Here is a 13,665-nt window from a genome sequence, read left to right as displayed (position 1 = left end):
TTCCTTATAGAGACTAATCTCTTTTTCTTTTTTTGCGGGGAGGAGATACACCCGGCGATGCACAGGGATTACTCCTGGCTCATGCCCTCAGGAGTTACTCCTGGCTGTGCTCGGTGGACCATATGGGATGCTGGGAATCAGAACCCAGGTCGGCCAAGTACAAGGCAAATGCCCTACCCGCTGTGCTATCGCTCCAGCCCTGAGACTGTAATCTTTTCAGGTAGACTTTTTTCATTTTGCAGTGTGCATTTAAGGGTATTTTGTGTCTTTTCATGTTTAATCACTCATTTTTAAATTTTATTTTTATAAAATACCTGCTCTCTGCCTACATTTCCCTTTTTTATTCCACTCTATGAGTTTTTCTTCCCATTTCTGACTAGATGGGCATCCATCTTTTTTTAAATGAGGCTGCTCTTGAAACAAAGCAGTATTAACAATGGGTAGAGCACTTGCCTTGCACACATCTGAGCTGGCATCCCATATTGTCCCCCAAAACCTGCCAGGAGTGACTGAGTAGAACCAGGAGTAAGCCCTGAGCAATGCTGGGTGTGGCCCCAAAATAAACAAAATTAGGCTGCTCTGAGTGGTCATGTAATTATTACATGTTGGGCTGGTTGCTGTTTTATTAAACAGCATTTGTCCATCCAGGGTGAGAAAGCAGTATGGCAGGTAAGATCTGTTTTAACAAATGGACTGATTGTCATCACTCTGGGGAGCAATTTGTTAGAAGTAACAGTAATAGTTTGAGACTCGTTGACTTCTCACTTTTTAACTCAGGGATGAGATTTGGTTAGGAGGCTCAATTAATCAGTCTCCAGTCCTTGATACAAATAATTTAGACCTTGAAGCCATTATGGAATTTGCTCGCATTGGCAGGACAGTTTTCTTGAAGGATCAGTAGATAATGTAACATTCTGTTTTTATGGGTGAAACAAAAATGTGTTAGGGTCTCACCTTTTAGGAGGCAAGAGCAATGTAAATTATATATTGATAAAAATTGGTGTTTAAAAGTACAAGTGCACTTGCCTGTTTCCGTTGTGTAGAAGCCTGTGTTTCTCTCTCTCTTTATTTTTTTATTAAATCACCGTGAGAACATTTACAAAGCTTTCCAGTCTAAGTCTCGGTCATACAGTGATCAAACACCCCTCCCCTCACCAGTGCACACCCTCCACCACCAAGAACCCCAGTATATACCTATCCCACCCCTCCCCCCACCTATGTGGCAGATGATTTCCACCTTTCTCCGCTTTGATCACATTCAGTATTTCAACAAAAGATCCACCATTATTATTTGGAATTTTCCACAACATTCAGACCTGCCAAAAAGGCATCATTAGATAATTGGTTTTCTATTGCTGATATGAAGAGCATTTTGGATTTCTGATATTCTAGTAATAAGTCTGGAGGGATTTCTGCCAAAAGCCACTGGGTTCTGAGATTGTTTTGTATGCCTCTGGGATCATGGCCATTCAGGACCAGGAGCTGTTCGAGGGCGGCAACTCGGCCTCGTCGGAGTGGGGAGAGGGGCCAGTTCCACCCACCATTCCATGAGGCCCCACACATCACGTCACTGCAGTCTCATAGCTGGCTGTCCAATAGGCTCTGAAAAGGTGGCAGCTGTGCCGCTGGGGAGAACAGGCGGAAGGGACAAACACCTTTCTCCACCTGGGGTGGCACGGTGCTATAGTTTAATGCTCAGTCCAGATGCATTTCTGCCAAAAGCTGCTGGGTTCCGAAATTGGTTCGTGAGCCTCTGGGATAATGGCTGTTCAGGAACCAGGAGCTGTTCATGGGCGACAACTTGGGGCCTGTCTCTCTCTCTCTCTCTCCCCGCCCTTCTCCCTCTTGCCCCCCCCCACATCTTCAAAATCACTGTCTGTCATCCAGTGGCTCATCGATTTGTTTAAGCGGGCACCAGTAACGTCTCTCGTTGTGAGACTTATTGTTATTGTCGTTGGCATATCCAATATGCCACGGGTAGCTTGCCAGACTCTGCCGTGCGGGCTAGATATTCTCGGTAGCTTGCCGGGCTCACCGAGGGGGGCAGAGGAATCGACCTCGGGTCAGCTGCAATAGCACAGTGGTTGGGCGTTCGACTTTCATGCGGCAGACCCGAGTTCGATTCCTCCGCCCCTCTCGGTGAGCCCGGCAAGCTACCGAGAGTATCTAGCCCGCACGGCAGAGCCTGGCAAGCTACCCGTGGCGTATTGGATATGCCAAAGACAGTAACAATAAGTATCACAATGAGAGATGTTACTGGTGCCCGCTCGAACAAATCGATGAGCAACGGGATGACAGACAGAACCCCCAAAAGATCTTCAAAATAAGTTTCAATAAAACTATCTTGTTTCACCCAAATTAAAGGAAAAAAAAGTGCAAGTGCACTTTGAAAACATACTAGGAGTAGTGACAGAAAAGAATACCTAGTGTGTAATGTAGTTTTACTTACATTAAGTGTCTAGTATAGGCAGCTTCGTGGAGTAGAAAGTTGGTTGGTGTTTGCCAAAGACTGGAAGAATGGGGAGTGACTGCGTAACAAGTATGGGATCTCATTCTGGGCTGATGAAAGTGTCTGGTCCAGTAGAGGTGAGGGATGCATACCACTGCATCAAAATGCCACTGAATTGTACTCTTAAAAATGGGCCTCTAAGGTTTGCCTCAATTGAAAAATAAGTGCAGTGGTTGTGTGTTTGTGTTGCCCCCTTAAAATCTGTAATTGTGCCCAGCACATAGTGTGTAATAAATATATGTCCAATAGATGCTTTAAAATACTCATAAATATATTTGTGTCTTCTGTGCTTTTCCTTTATAGGCACTATATATTCACATACTGTATCTGTCTAAACTGCTTCCCTTGGTTCTTTTTTTTTATAGATAGAAGATGGTGAAATTTTTGCAAGTATTAATCAGAAGGACGGTATGGTCAGTTTTCATGATAATCCTGAGAAGTATAATAACCCAGCCATGCTTCATAACATTGATCAGGAGGTAAGTATGAACACCAGGTCTGATTATTTTTTTTTTCAACTGATGTTTTTCAAATTGCATTTGAAACAGTGGCCCTATGCTCCTGGAACCTTTTCATTTTCAATACAGGTGATTCCCAATTTATAAATATCTTAGTTCCAAGAGAGTTGATTTCAAAATACACAGGGCAGGGATGTAACTCAGCACTCAAGCACTTACAGTACATGTGTGGGAGCATGATTCTGTCCCCAGCACAAGGAGATAAATTCAGAATAAGCAGCTTAAGGCCTGGAGAGGTAGCTAACTGAGCATATACTTTGCGTGTAGGAGACTTGAATTTGTTCCCTTGAATTTGTACCACTGCATGGTACCCCAAGCACCACTGCTTATGACTCAAAACACAAAAGTACAAAAGTACCACCAGGCCCCCCAAACACCACTTGGATGACCCCTGGGCATTCCCATTATTGTGACCCAGAAGATCTCTCCTGCCCCCCAAAAATCCCAAATTTATTATAAACCAATAAGCTTTCCTATCTAAAACCTGCTTAACTCCTAAAACACTTGAAGGGCCTTAGAGTTAGTGCAATTCTATCTATACCCAACCCCCATTTATAATGTGGGGCTGGAGAGATAACTTGCAGCAGATAGGGCGTTTGCCTTGCACATGGTCAACCCAGCTTTGATTCCTGGCACCTTGTATAGTCTCCTGAGCCTGGCCAGGAGTAGGCTCTTAGAACTGCTGGGTGTGTCCCAGAAACCAAAGGTAAAAAGAAAAGAAAATACTCAGAGGGCCTGGAGAAAGAGCTCCATGGACTGGCACTGGCCTTGCATGCAGGAGGCCCACTTCAGTTCCAGGACTGCATGGCTCATGAGCACTGCAGGGTGTGGCCCAAAAACAAACAAACCGTACTTGAAGTTTCTAATAAGGAAGTCAGGAAATACTCTATCGGAATTGGTGTGAATAGGCCATGGGAGGTGGGCAGGGGAGAGGACAGAAGGAGAGCCATCCTACTGGACAGTAGTTGAGGGTCACGTTACTTCGGCCTCTTGTGGCTTTGCTCCTCTGAGTGCCGTTAAGGGTTCTGGGTATGAGCTGGGATGTGTGTGTTTCTTGTGTAGGGCAGTAGACTGAAATAACATTAAAGAAACTAGGTGCAGATCATTGTGAGATTGTAACCCAAACATGAAAGCTTATAATGATTTCATGGTGATTCAATAAAATTTAAAAAATAAAAAAATTTACAAATTAAGAAAAAAAAAGAAACTAAGTGCAGTGCATTAGTAACATGGTATATCTCCATGGTCCTTTTGTTGAAATTCAAAATTTAAGGCAAATTGCAGACAGAGATACTACAGAAAGTAAAGCACTTGCCTTGCACAAAGCTGACCCAGGTTTACTCCCCAGCACCTCATATGGTCCCCTGAGCCCACTGGAGTGATCCCTGAGTGCAGAGCCAGGAGTAAGCCCTGAGCACTGCTCGGTGTGCCCCAAAAAAACAAAACAAAAAGTCTAAAGAGCTCTTACATGATGGCGAGTGTTAGCTGAAATATTTAGTCTTTATTCCACTTAAGAGTGGGTGTTTTAGAGTGATTTTTTTTTTTTAAGTTTTATAGCAGAAGATACTGTGATTCTAGAATCCTGCCCTATGTCCACTTGGGGTGTTCAGTAATGTACAAGACTTGTACTGTGTACATAAGCTTTCTGAATATAACAAATTCCAACTTAAAAACCTATCTAGCTCCAGCGATTTGAGTTCAAGTGATTGTGAAACTTTAGCACATATTTATTTTCGTTTGTCTCTGCTCAGGGATCATTCCTGGTAGGGCTTGGGGAAACCATATGTAGTGCTGAAGATTGAATGTCGTTCCACTGTGTCCAAGACAAGAGCCCTACCCACTGTACAATTGCTCCAGCTCCACTATTTTTTTTTTCCATACCCAGCAATGCTCAGGGGTTACTTTTGTCACTACACTCAGGAATTATTCCTGTTGGTGCTCGGGTGTGTATGGGATGCTAGGGATCGAACCTGCGTCAGCCACTGCAGGCAAGCACGCTACCCACTGTACTATCTCTCCAGCCCTCCACACATTCTAATAATCAGAGTTAAAAAGGATATAGGGTTGGGCATAGGGCCCAGGTGAGAGAGTCCATACCTTTTATAATATCTAGAACACCCTGATTTCCATCCCTCATACTATATTCTCCCTCCTCTGCTCCCAGGATTGCCAGGTCCACATGGGTGTGACCCCAATCACAATCTCATTTTTTTAAGTAATAAATAATAAGTAGGATGTAATTGACCCAAACTAGCTTCCTTACCTCACCAAACATGTCTTATCATGCAGATGCTGAAGTGTATAGAGCTGGATGAGCGACTGAAGGCCATGGACCAGGAGATCACAGTGAATCCCCAGTTTGTGCAAAAGGTGATTGCAGCTGTCCTCATTAATAAGTGTTCTGGATGAAGAACACTTATTTTTTCTTTTTGCGTCACACCCAGCAATGCTCCCAGATCAGAAACATGAAATTGATTTCAATTTAAAAGTTTAATTGACAAAAAGTTTTTAAAAACCTTTACCATTAAGTTCAGAGAGACCCATTTGAGCATTTTCAAGTTACTAACTGAATACACTTTCAGCAGTGCCTAGGGTAGTTCCTAGAATTGCCTTCTCCCCATTCACACCGAAGACTGTCCTCCAGCAGGGATGGCACCAGGATTTCTTGTTTGGGCCTGGTGAGAACCACAATGATAAGGACAAACATAAAAAACCTGCCTTCCTTTTTTACAGAGCATGGGATCCCAAGAAGATGATTCAGGAAACAAACCATCCAGTTACTCTTGAAAACAGCATCCATCCTGAGTCCAACAAGAGAAACGATCACTTTGGCCAGTGGCAAGTGTTAGGAGGCTGCAGGGAGCACCAAGTCTGTTTCACCTGGACATTGTTTTGTTTTGACATCTTCAGTCTTTGTGCTGTCAGAAAACCATTCTCCCTGCAAAGAAAGGAAAAAAATTCAAACTTTCAAGTCTGTTTGTGGATTTATTTATCCTCAGATTAATGTTGTTACTGCATTAAAGCTACCTTTTTGTTTTAAATTACTTGGACATTGATGTGTCTTCTCTGTCACTTTTTTTCCTTTCCAAAGAGCTTTTTAAAGAGAACACATTTATTGTAAATAGAAACAGATGTTAGGGATTTTTTTTTTCTTTTTGCGTCATACCCAGCAATGCACAGGGGTTACTCTGGCTCTGCACTCAGGAATTACTCTGATGGTGCTCAGGGAACCATATGGGATGCTGGGAATCGAACCCAGGTTGGCTGCATGCAAGGCAAACACCTTAGCCGCTGTGCTAGCAGCTCAGATGTTAGGAATTTTTTTTTAAGTATTTAAATATGAAGTTGATATCAGTCACCTTGCAAGGTTGGGGGGGTGCACACTTCGTGATGCTCAGAGCTTATTCCTGGCTCTGTGCTCAGGACTCATGCGTAGTGGGCTGAGAGACCTTTTGTAGTGCTGAAGATGGAACACACATTGGCCACGTGCAAGACGAGGACACGACCTGCTGTACTATTGCTCTGACCCCAGGTTGCCTTATTTTTAAAAAGGTGGGGGGAACTGGGAGACACCATAAAACACTTGAGAATTAACATGTCTTTTAGTAGCAGTATGAATTGTGAGTTAAAAAGATGCTACTGGGGAGCTGGAGTGATAGCACAGCGGGGAGGGCGTTTGCCTTGCACACAGCCGACACAGGTTCGATTGCCAGCATCCCATATGGTTCCCTGAGCACCGCCAGGGGTAATTACTGCGTGCGGAGCCAGGAGTGACCCCTGTGCATTTCTGGGTGTGACCCAAAAAGGAAAAAAAAAAGAAAAGATGCTACTAGGCTTTTTGAGTTTTAAATGATTTGTTATGGGATAGATACTGGCCTTGCCTTGTTTCCTTTCTAGAAGCATATTCAGTTAAGCTGTATTTTTTTTTTTTTGGTGGGGCGGGGTGAAGGGGGTCGGTTTCTCCACACCCAGTGGTGCTCAGGGTTTACTCTCAGCTCTGCACTCAAGCATCACTCCTGGGGAGCTCAGGGAACCATATGGGGTGCCAGGGATCAAACCTGGGTCAGTTGCTTGCAAGGCAAGCACCCTACCTGCTGTACTATTAGCTCAGTATTAGCCAGGCCCTGAGCTACTTTTTTTTTTTTATGTTCAAGGTCCATTCTTTTCAAAACTCTGAAAAGTGTTGGTCTTAGATCCCTAAGATCTGATTTAGCTCCAGAATGGTATGAAACCATTGTAAATTGTGGTCATTTAAACTAAATTCTCACTAGCAGATTTCACTTTTTTTTTTTATTTTTTTAATTTTTTTTTTTTAGTGAGTCACAGTGAGGGTACAGTTACAGATTCACACCTTTTCGTGCTTGTTTTTCCCTCATGTAATGTTCGAGAGCCCATCCCTCTACCAGTGTCCATTCTCCACCACCAATGAACCCAGTATCCCTCCCACCGCTGATCCCATCCCCCCCCCCCACCCCACCTCTGTGGCAGAGCATTCCAATTAGTTTTCTCTCCTTTTGGGTGTTGTGGTTTGCAACAAGGGCATTGAGTGACCATCGTGTTCAGTCTCTAGTCTACTTTCAGCACGCATCTCCCTCCCTGCGCAGGATCTCCAATCACATTTTACTTGGTGTTCCCTTCTCTATCTGGGATGACTTTCCACCAACATGTGAGGCCCGCTTCCAAGCTATGGAGCCAACCTCCTGGCATTATATAAAGATTTCACTTTTTAAATGTGTCAAGTCATACAGTCACATTTTCATTATTTATAAAAAGAAACTCCAGAACCTCATGAGGCTTGGCCTGGGGGAATAGGACCGGGTCCCAGTGCAGCCTTGTAAGCATATGGTCATGAATTCAAATCCCCGGTGTCCCACTTTACCAGTGTGATCCTGGCATCCATGCTTTCAAGTCTGGCAGCTCTGCTCTCATGTGTCCCCAGAACTGCAAGTGATTTTTAGTTGTTCTACAGCACTACAAAATGGGGTACGAGCCCCACAATCAAAATTATGTCGGAAAGCCATGGCCAGGAAATGCCACCTTTGATGAGCATAAATATGAAGGCCACAGCAACGCCACCAGCCATAACGTGTCTCAGCTGAGGGCTCACTGGGCAAGCGTGTAGGAACACCTAATGGAGTGCAGACCTCAACCCAGCCCGACCCCCGTCATCAGGAGGGGCCAGGAAGGGAAATACAAAGTTACCTGAGCAGGACCTACTCGTGGTCTGTTGGACAACTCTGCTGCATGCAAGGAACCAGAATATACATCAGGGGGTGTGGCAATATTAAAAAAAAAAAAACTAAAAGAGCAGATCATCTCAACTCAGATTTCCAGTACAACCTGTGAGCTGTGTCATTTTCACTTAAAGTTATTTCTGTGGCACAGTGAATAAGGTGCTTGTCTTGAATATAACCAGCACCACATAGTCCCCTAGAGTTGTCAAGAGTGAGCCCTGAGCACTTCCAGGTGTGGCTCCAAAGCAGTATTTCAGGGAAATTTCCATTCATCAATGTAGTTGATTAAAGCTCCTGTTTGGTTTGGTGTGTTTTTTTCAAGGGGTCCTCCCAAACAGTGCTCTGAGGGCCACTCAGATTCTACGTGGCCCACTCAGATTGACCAACCAGATTCTACGGTTACGTGGTAGGGTCAGCATTTGTCTCTGCTGGGATGTAGTGCCAGGGACAGCCAGGAACCACTTGGAGGGGCTTGCTGTGGGGACTTCAGGGAGGGCAGAAGGGGCCCTCCAGGACTGACTGTACTGTGGGCCATGTGGTGCTGGGGACTGAATTGGTGCCTTGCACATGCAAGGCAAGCCTGCACCCTTGACCCCCTGAGCTATGTCACTGTAGGGCTTTTTTCCCTTGGGGGGAGGGGGTAGTATAAGTAGCAGGAATTGCCATACCCAGCAGTGCTCAGGAACTATTCTCAGTTCTGTGTGTGGGGGTCACTCCTGGTACCTGGGGACCCTGCAGTGCGGGGGCGGGGGGAGGGTTGAGTCCAGGCCCCTAGCACGCAGAGTACATGCTCCAGCTCATTGAGCAAACTCCTCTCCCCCGACTCCTTCACCCTGTTTAGTTTTTTCCCAAAACAAATTGGGCTGGTGGCTCAGCAGCTGAGCTCATCTCTCATCTGAGAATTGTTTCAGTTCCCACCTCTGTAATAAAATTTGTACAACTTCTGATTTACCTAGCTCTAAAATTTAATGACCTAAAATGGGATTATCTAAGTAGCTCCCCTATGCATGCCTAATGAAGTAGACTTTGTTTCCCCCCCACCCGAAAGTGGGTTTATTCAAATACCACGTTATTTGCAGGCCAGCAAGATATACAACAGGTAAGGCACTTGCCTTGCACACGGCTGACCTAAGTTCAATCCCCAGCACATGGACGCTGCTCCAAGCACTTCTAGAAGTGATCCCTGAACAGACAGATATAATCCCCCAAGCACTGCTGGTGTGGCCCAAAACCCACCAAAAAAAAGAAGAAAGAAAAACCTGACCCAGGAATCTCCTTGCTCCCACACATAAATAGGTCACCAACATTTTAATTCTACTAATCATAATCTCCCTTTTGTTCCCTAAAAGCTGAAGTGGTTCTAATACCTGATGTTTTATTTTTTCTTTTCCAATATGTGGTTATTGGAGCTATTTTCACAGTGAAAGAAACTGGTGAATGTTTTCTCTAGAAAACCTGAGGTCAAAAAAGTTGAGTGGCCTATATTTCTAAGAATTAAGAATGTAAACTTGTATTTTGCTACAAATAAACACATATGTGACTTGGCTCTACCTGTCTAGTTTTTGAACTTCACAGGTTATGAACTTTTTCATAATCTGCTGAAGAGTCTGCAAGCAGAATATATTTTCATAAGAAGTTGATAGCCTTGCAATTTCTTTCTTTGTGAACATATTTATTGAAAAACTCACATTATTCAGTACAGCCAATATTAGCATGTGCGGCAGCCCAAATGGACAAATCCAGAGCAATGGATTTGGAGGGGGAACAAGACTTCCCCAGTGAGGGTCTGTAACCACACCACCCGTGTATGAGCACTTGAAATGACTCTTCACTCTGATCTTAGCACCCTCTGAAGAAATGCAGTGAAAACCTGTAGCTACCAAAAACAAAACAAAACAAAAAATCCAACTCTGTTTTTGCCAGCCCAAGTGATAGTTTAGCGGATAGGGCACTTGCCTTGCATGCAGCTGACTCAGGACCATAGCATCCTATATGGTCCGTCAGCCCCACCAGGAGTGACGCCTGAGCCCAGAGATAGGAGTAAGCCCTGAGCACCCCTGGATGTAGTCCCAAAATTTAAAAAAATTGGTGGGGTGCGGGGTGGAGGCGGGGTGTGCAGTGATGGTATAGTGCATACGTCATCTGCCTTCCATGTGGCAAACCTGGATTCCATCCCTAGCATCCCATATGAAATCCCAAACCCCTTCAGGAGTAATCCCTGACTGCAGAATCAGGAGTCAGTTCTGAGCTAACTCAAAACAAACAGACAGGGGCTGGAGCGATAGCACAGCGGGTAGGGCGTTTGCCTTGCACGCGGCCGACCCAGGTTCGAATCCCAGCATCCCATATGGTCCCCCGAGCACCGCCAGGAGTAATTCCTGAGTGCATGAGCCAGGAGTGACCCCTGTGCATCGCTGGGTGTGACCCAAAAAAGCAAAAAAAAAAAAAAAAAAAACAGACAAATTAATTTAAAAAATCTTTCTTGGGGGCTGGAGCGATAGCATAGCAGGTAGGACGTTTGTCTTGCATGCGGCTGACCCGGGTTCGATTCCCAGCATCCCATATGGTCCCCCGAGCACCGCCAGGAGTAATTCCTGAGTGCAGAGCCAGGAGTAACCCCTGTGCATCACTGGGTGTGACAAAAAAAATCTTTTTTCATTTTGGTCATGTTACAATAGTTGTTTGGAGGTTGTCTGGCACTGCTCAGGATTTACTCCAGGCTCTGAACTCAGGGATCACTGCTGATGGGCTCAGGGTACCGGTTTCACCATCCACAAGTTAAGTACCCTACTCTCTGCTGCCCTTGTTATAGTAATCTTAACTTTCGTTTTGATGTACTCAGTTACTACAGTGGGCTGAGTGAGAGCTTTGCATGAAGGAGACTCAGGTTCAATCACTGGCACTTCATAGACCCCTAAGCACTGCCAAGAGAAACCCTGAAGCACCACCAGGATTTAAAACTCACACACACACACACACACACACACACACACACACACACACACCAAACAAGAAATATTGTCCTTTGAAGATCTGTTTGCATGTTTTATTATTGGCTGTATGGGGCTGGAGACTTGTACAGCACAGGGTGGGCGTAGGTGAACCCCAGCACATAGGGCCAAATAGCATCGCATCCTTGGGCCCCTACTTTGATCCCCATACTGCAGTGCACAAGCAGGAATACATCCTCAGGGCCGCACACTGCACTGCCGATTGGCTGAAAATCACCCAGAAGGGAATCCAGGCCCTCAAGCACTGCTCGGGAGGTCCAAAAGAAGTGAGATAATAGGATATTACCAAGAAAGCTGCCAACTAGCTTTAGGAATAGAGCATGGCCACATTATATATATAGTGTTGGAACATTGTATACCTGATACCCTATCATTAACAGTCTTGTAAATCACTGTGCTTCAAGTTAAAACCAGGGACAATTACATTTGTGGAGAATCACTTGAGAGATGAAAGTTAAATCTCAACTTTTAAAGTGTGTTAATAGGTGAACACACTATTAGGGTTAGGGTTAGGGTCCTTTTTCTGGTCAGGTTGCATTCTGCACTCTGTTTTTGTTTTATTTTGTTGAGCCACCCTCAGAGGTGCTTGGGTTTACTCCTGGCTCTGCACTCAGGAATTACTTCTGGCAGGGCTGGGGGATCATATGGGATGCTGGGGATTAAATCTGGATTGGCCACGTGCAAGATAAATGTTCTATCCACTGTACTATTGCTCTGGTCCCTGAAGATGAAATTCTATCTCCATTCTTTTCTAAAATAAAAAGTTAAAACCAGAGTTGTTTTTTTTAACTTGAAGCACAGTGATTTACAAGACTGTTAATGATAGGGTATCGGGTATACAATGTTCCAACACTACACCTTACAGTGGAGTGTCTACTTACCACCACCATTATTTCAACCAGAGAACTTTTGATAATTGTAAAAGACCTTTAATAAACCTGGATTAAAAGTAAAATGTTTTGGGGCTAAGGGATAGTATGGTGTGTAGGACACTCGCCTTGCATGTGGTTGACCCAGGCTCAAGCCCCAGCACTCCATTTAGTCCCCTGAGTCAGGAGTGACTCCTAAGCACAGAGCCAGGAGTATGTCATGAGCACTGCTGGGAGTGACCGAAATACAAAATTTTAAAAATTGACTAAAAAGAAACTACTTGATATTTAACAAGTAACTAATCTAATACTATATTAAAACACAGAAAGCCTGGGCTGGGGAGATAGCTCAAAGGCTGGATGCAGGTCTGGCTAGAATCTGAGTATGATCCCAGGTTCCACTGGGCACCCAAGCAGAGTCCCCTGAGTTTTACTGAGAGTGGCCCCAGGGCCCCTGGGCACTGCTTAGAAGGCCTCCTCACTTGAAAAAATAACCACACTGGGCTAGAGAGATAGAACAGTGAGTAAGGCACTTGCCTTGCATGCAGCCCACTCAAGTTCTATCCCCAGCACCACACATGGCCCCTAAGCAGAGTCAGGTGTGCTCTGCCCCTAATTAAACACAAGTACAAAAGCCCATCAAGAATTAGCGCAAAACTCTAGTGTGGAGCTGGAGTGACAGTATAGTGGGTGTGGCCCTTGGCTTACACATGACCAACCTAGCTTTGATCCCCGGGACCCACACATGGTGCCCTGACCACTACCAGGAGTAGCACTGTAACACTGTCGTCCCGTTGTTCATCGATTTGCTCGAGCAGACACTAGTAACGTCTCCATTGTGAGACTTGTTACTGTTTTTGGCAGATCGAATACGCCATGGGGAGCTTGCCAGGCTCTGCCATGCGGGCGGGTTACTCGTGGTAGCTTGCCGGGCTCTCCAAGAGGGATGGAGAAATCAAACCTGGGTCAGCCGCGTGCAAGGCAAACGCCCTACCCGCTGTGCTATCGCTCCAGTCCAGGAGTAATTCTTTTATTTTTTTTTCTTTTTTGGGGTCACACCTGGTGATGCTCAGGGTTTACTCCTGGCTCTGCACTCAGGAATTACTTCTGGCGATGCCCCCGGGACCATATGGGATGCCAAGGGATCAAAGCCGGGTCAGCTGTGTGCAAGGCAGTTCTACAGTTCTACGGTACTATCGCTCTGGCCCCCAGGAGTAATTATTGAGTATAGAACCAGGAATAACCCCTGAATATTTCCAGGTGTGCCTCCCCCTCAGCAAGTAAAAAGCTCTAGTGCACTTTTTTTGTATGTAGACAGCCCAAGTTTTCCACACTGCTACAAGTGACATCCCAGGAAAAGCCCCTGATCAGGTCTGACCCAAACACCTATTAGTTAAGGTTCTAACTGGGGGGTGTAGGTATTAAAAGAGATACCAAGGGGGGCACTGACAATATGTATTTGGAAAATAAACTGTCTGGAACTAGTCCAAAGGCATTAAGTTTTAGGTTCCCTGAGAAGTCCGG

At 45.0% G+C, this 13,665-nt stretch overlaps 1 protein-coding gene across 2 annotated transcripts in view; it reads left to right on the top strand.

Annotated features, from left to right (window-relative positions):
- COPS3 (COP9 signalosome subunit 3) overlaps positions 1 to 6,077 on the top strand; it is a 30,092-nt gene extending 24,015 nt beyond the window's left edge. For both annotated transcript variants that reach the window (XM_004612820.3, XM_055136975.1), the window contains 3 exons: positions 2,875 to 2,988; positions 5,317 to 5,397; positions 5,761 to 6,077. In XM_004612820.3, coding sequence (XP_004612877.1) covers positions 2,875 to 2,988; positions 5,317 to 5,397; positions 5,761 to 5,814 — 249 coding nt within the window. In that variant the 3' untranslated portion in view covers positions 5,815 to 6,077. The remainder of the gene's footprint in view (positions 1 to 2,874; positions 2,989 to 5,316; positions 5,398 to 5,760) is intronic.
- The last annotated feature ends 7,588 nt before the right edge of the window (positions 6,078 to 13,665 follow it).

The sequence above is a fragment of the Sorex araneus genome, chromosome 4 (assembly GCF_027595985.1).
Source record: "Sorex araneus isolate mSorAra2 chromosome 4, mSorAra2.pri, whole genome shotgun sequence".
Lineage (NCBI taxonomy): Eukaryota > Metazoa > Chordata > Mammalia > Eulipotyphla > Soricidae > Sorex > Sorex araneus.
Note: the sequence above shows the minus strand (reverse complement) of the source record. Positions and strands in the feature narration are given on the sequence as shown.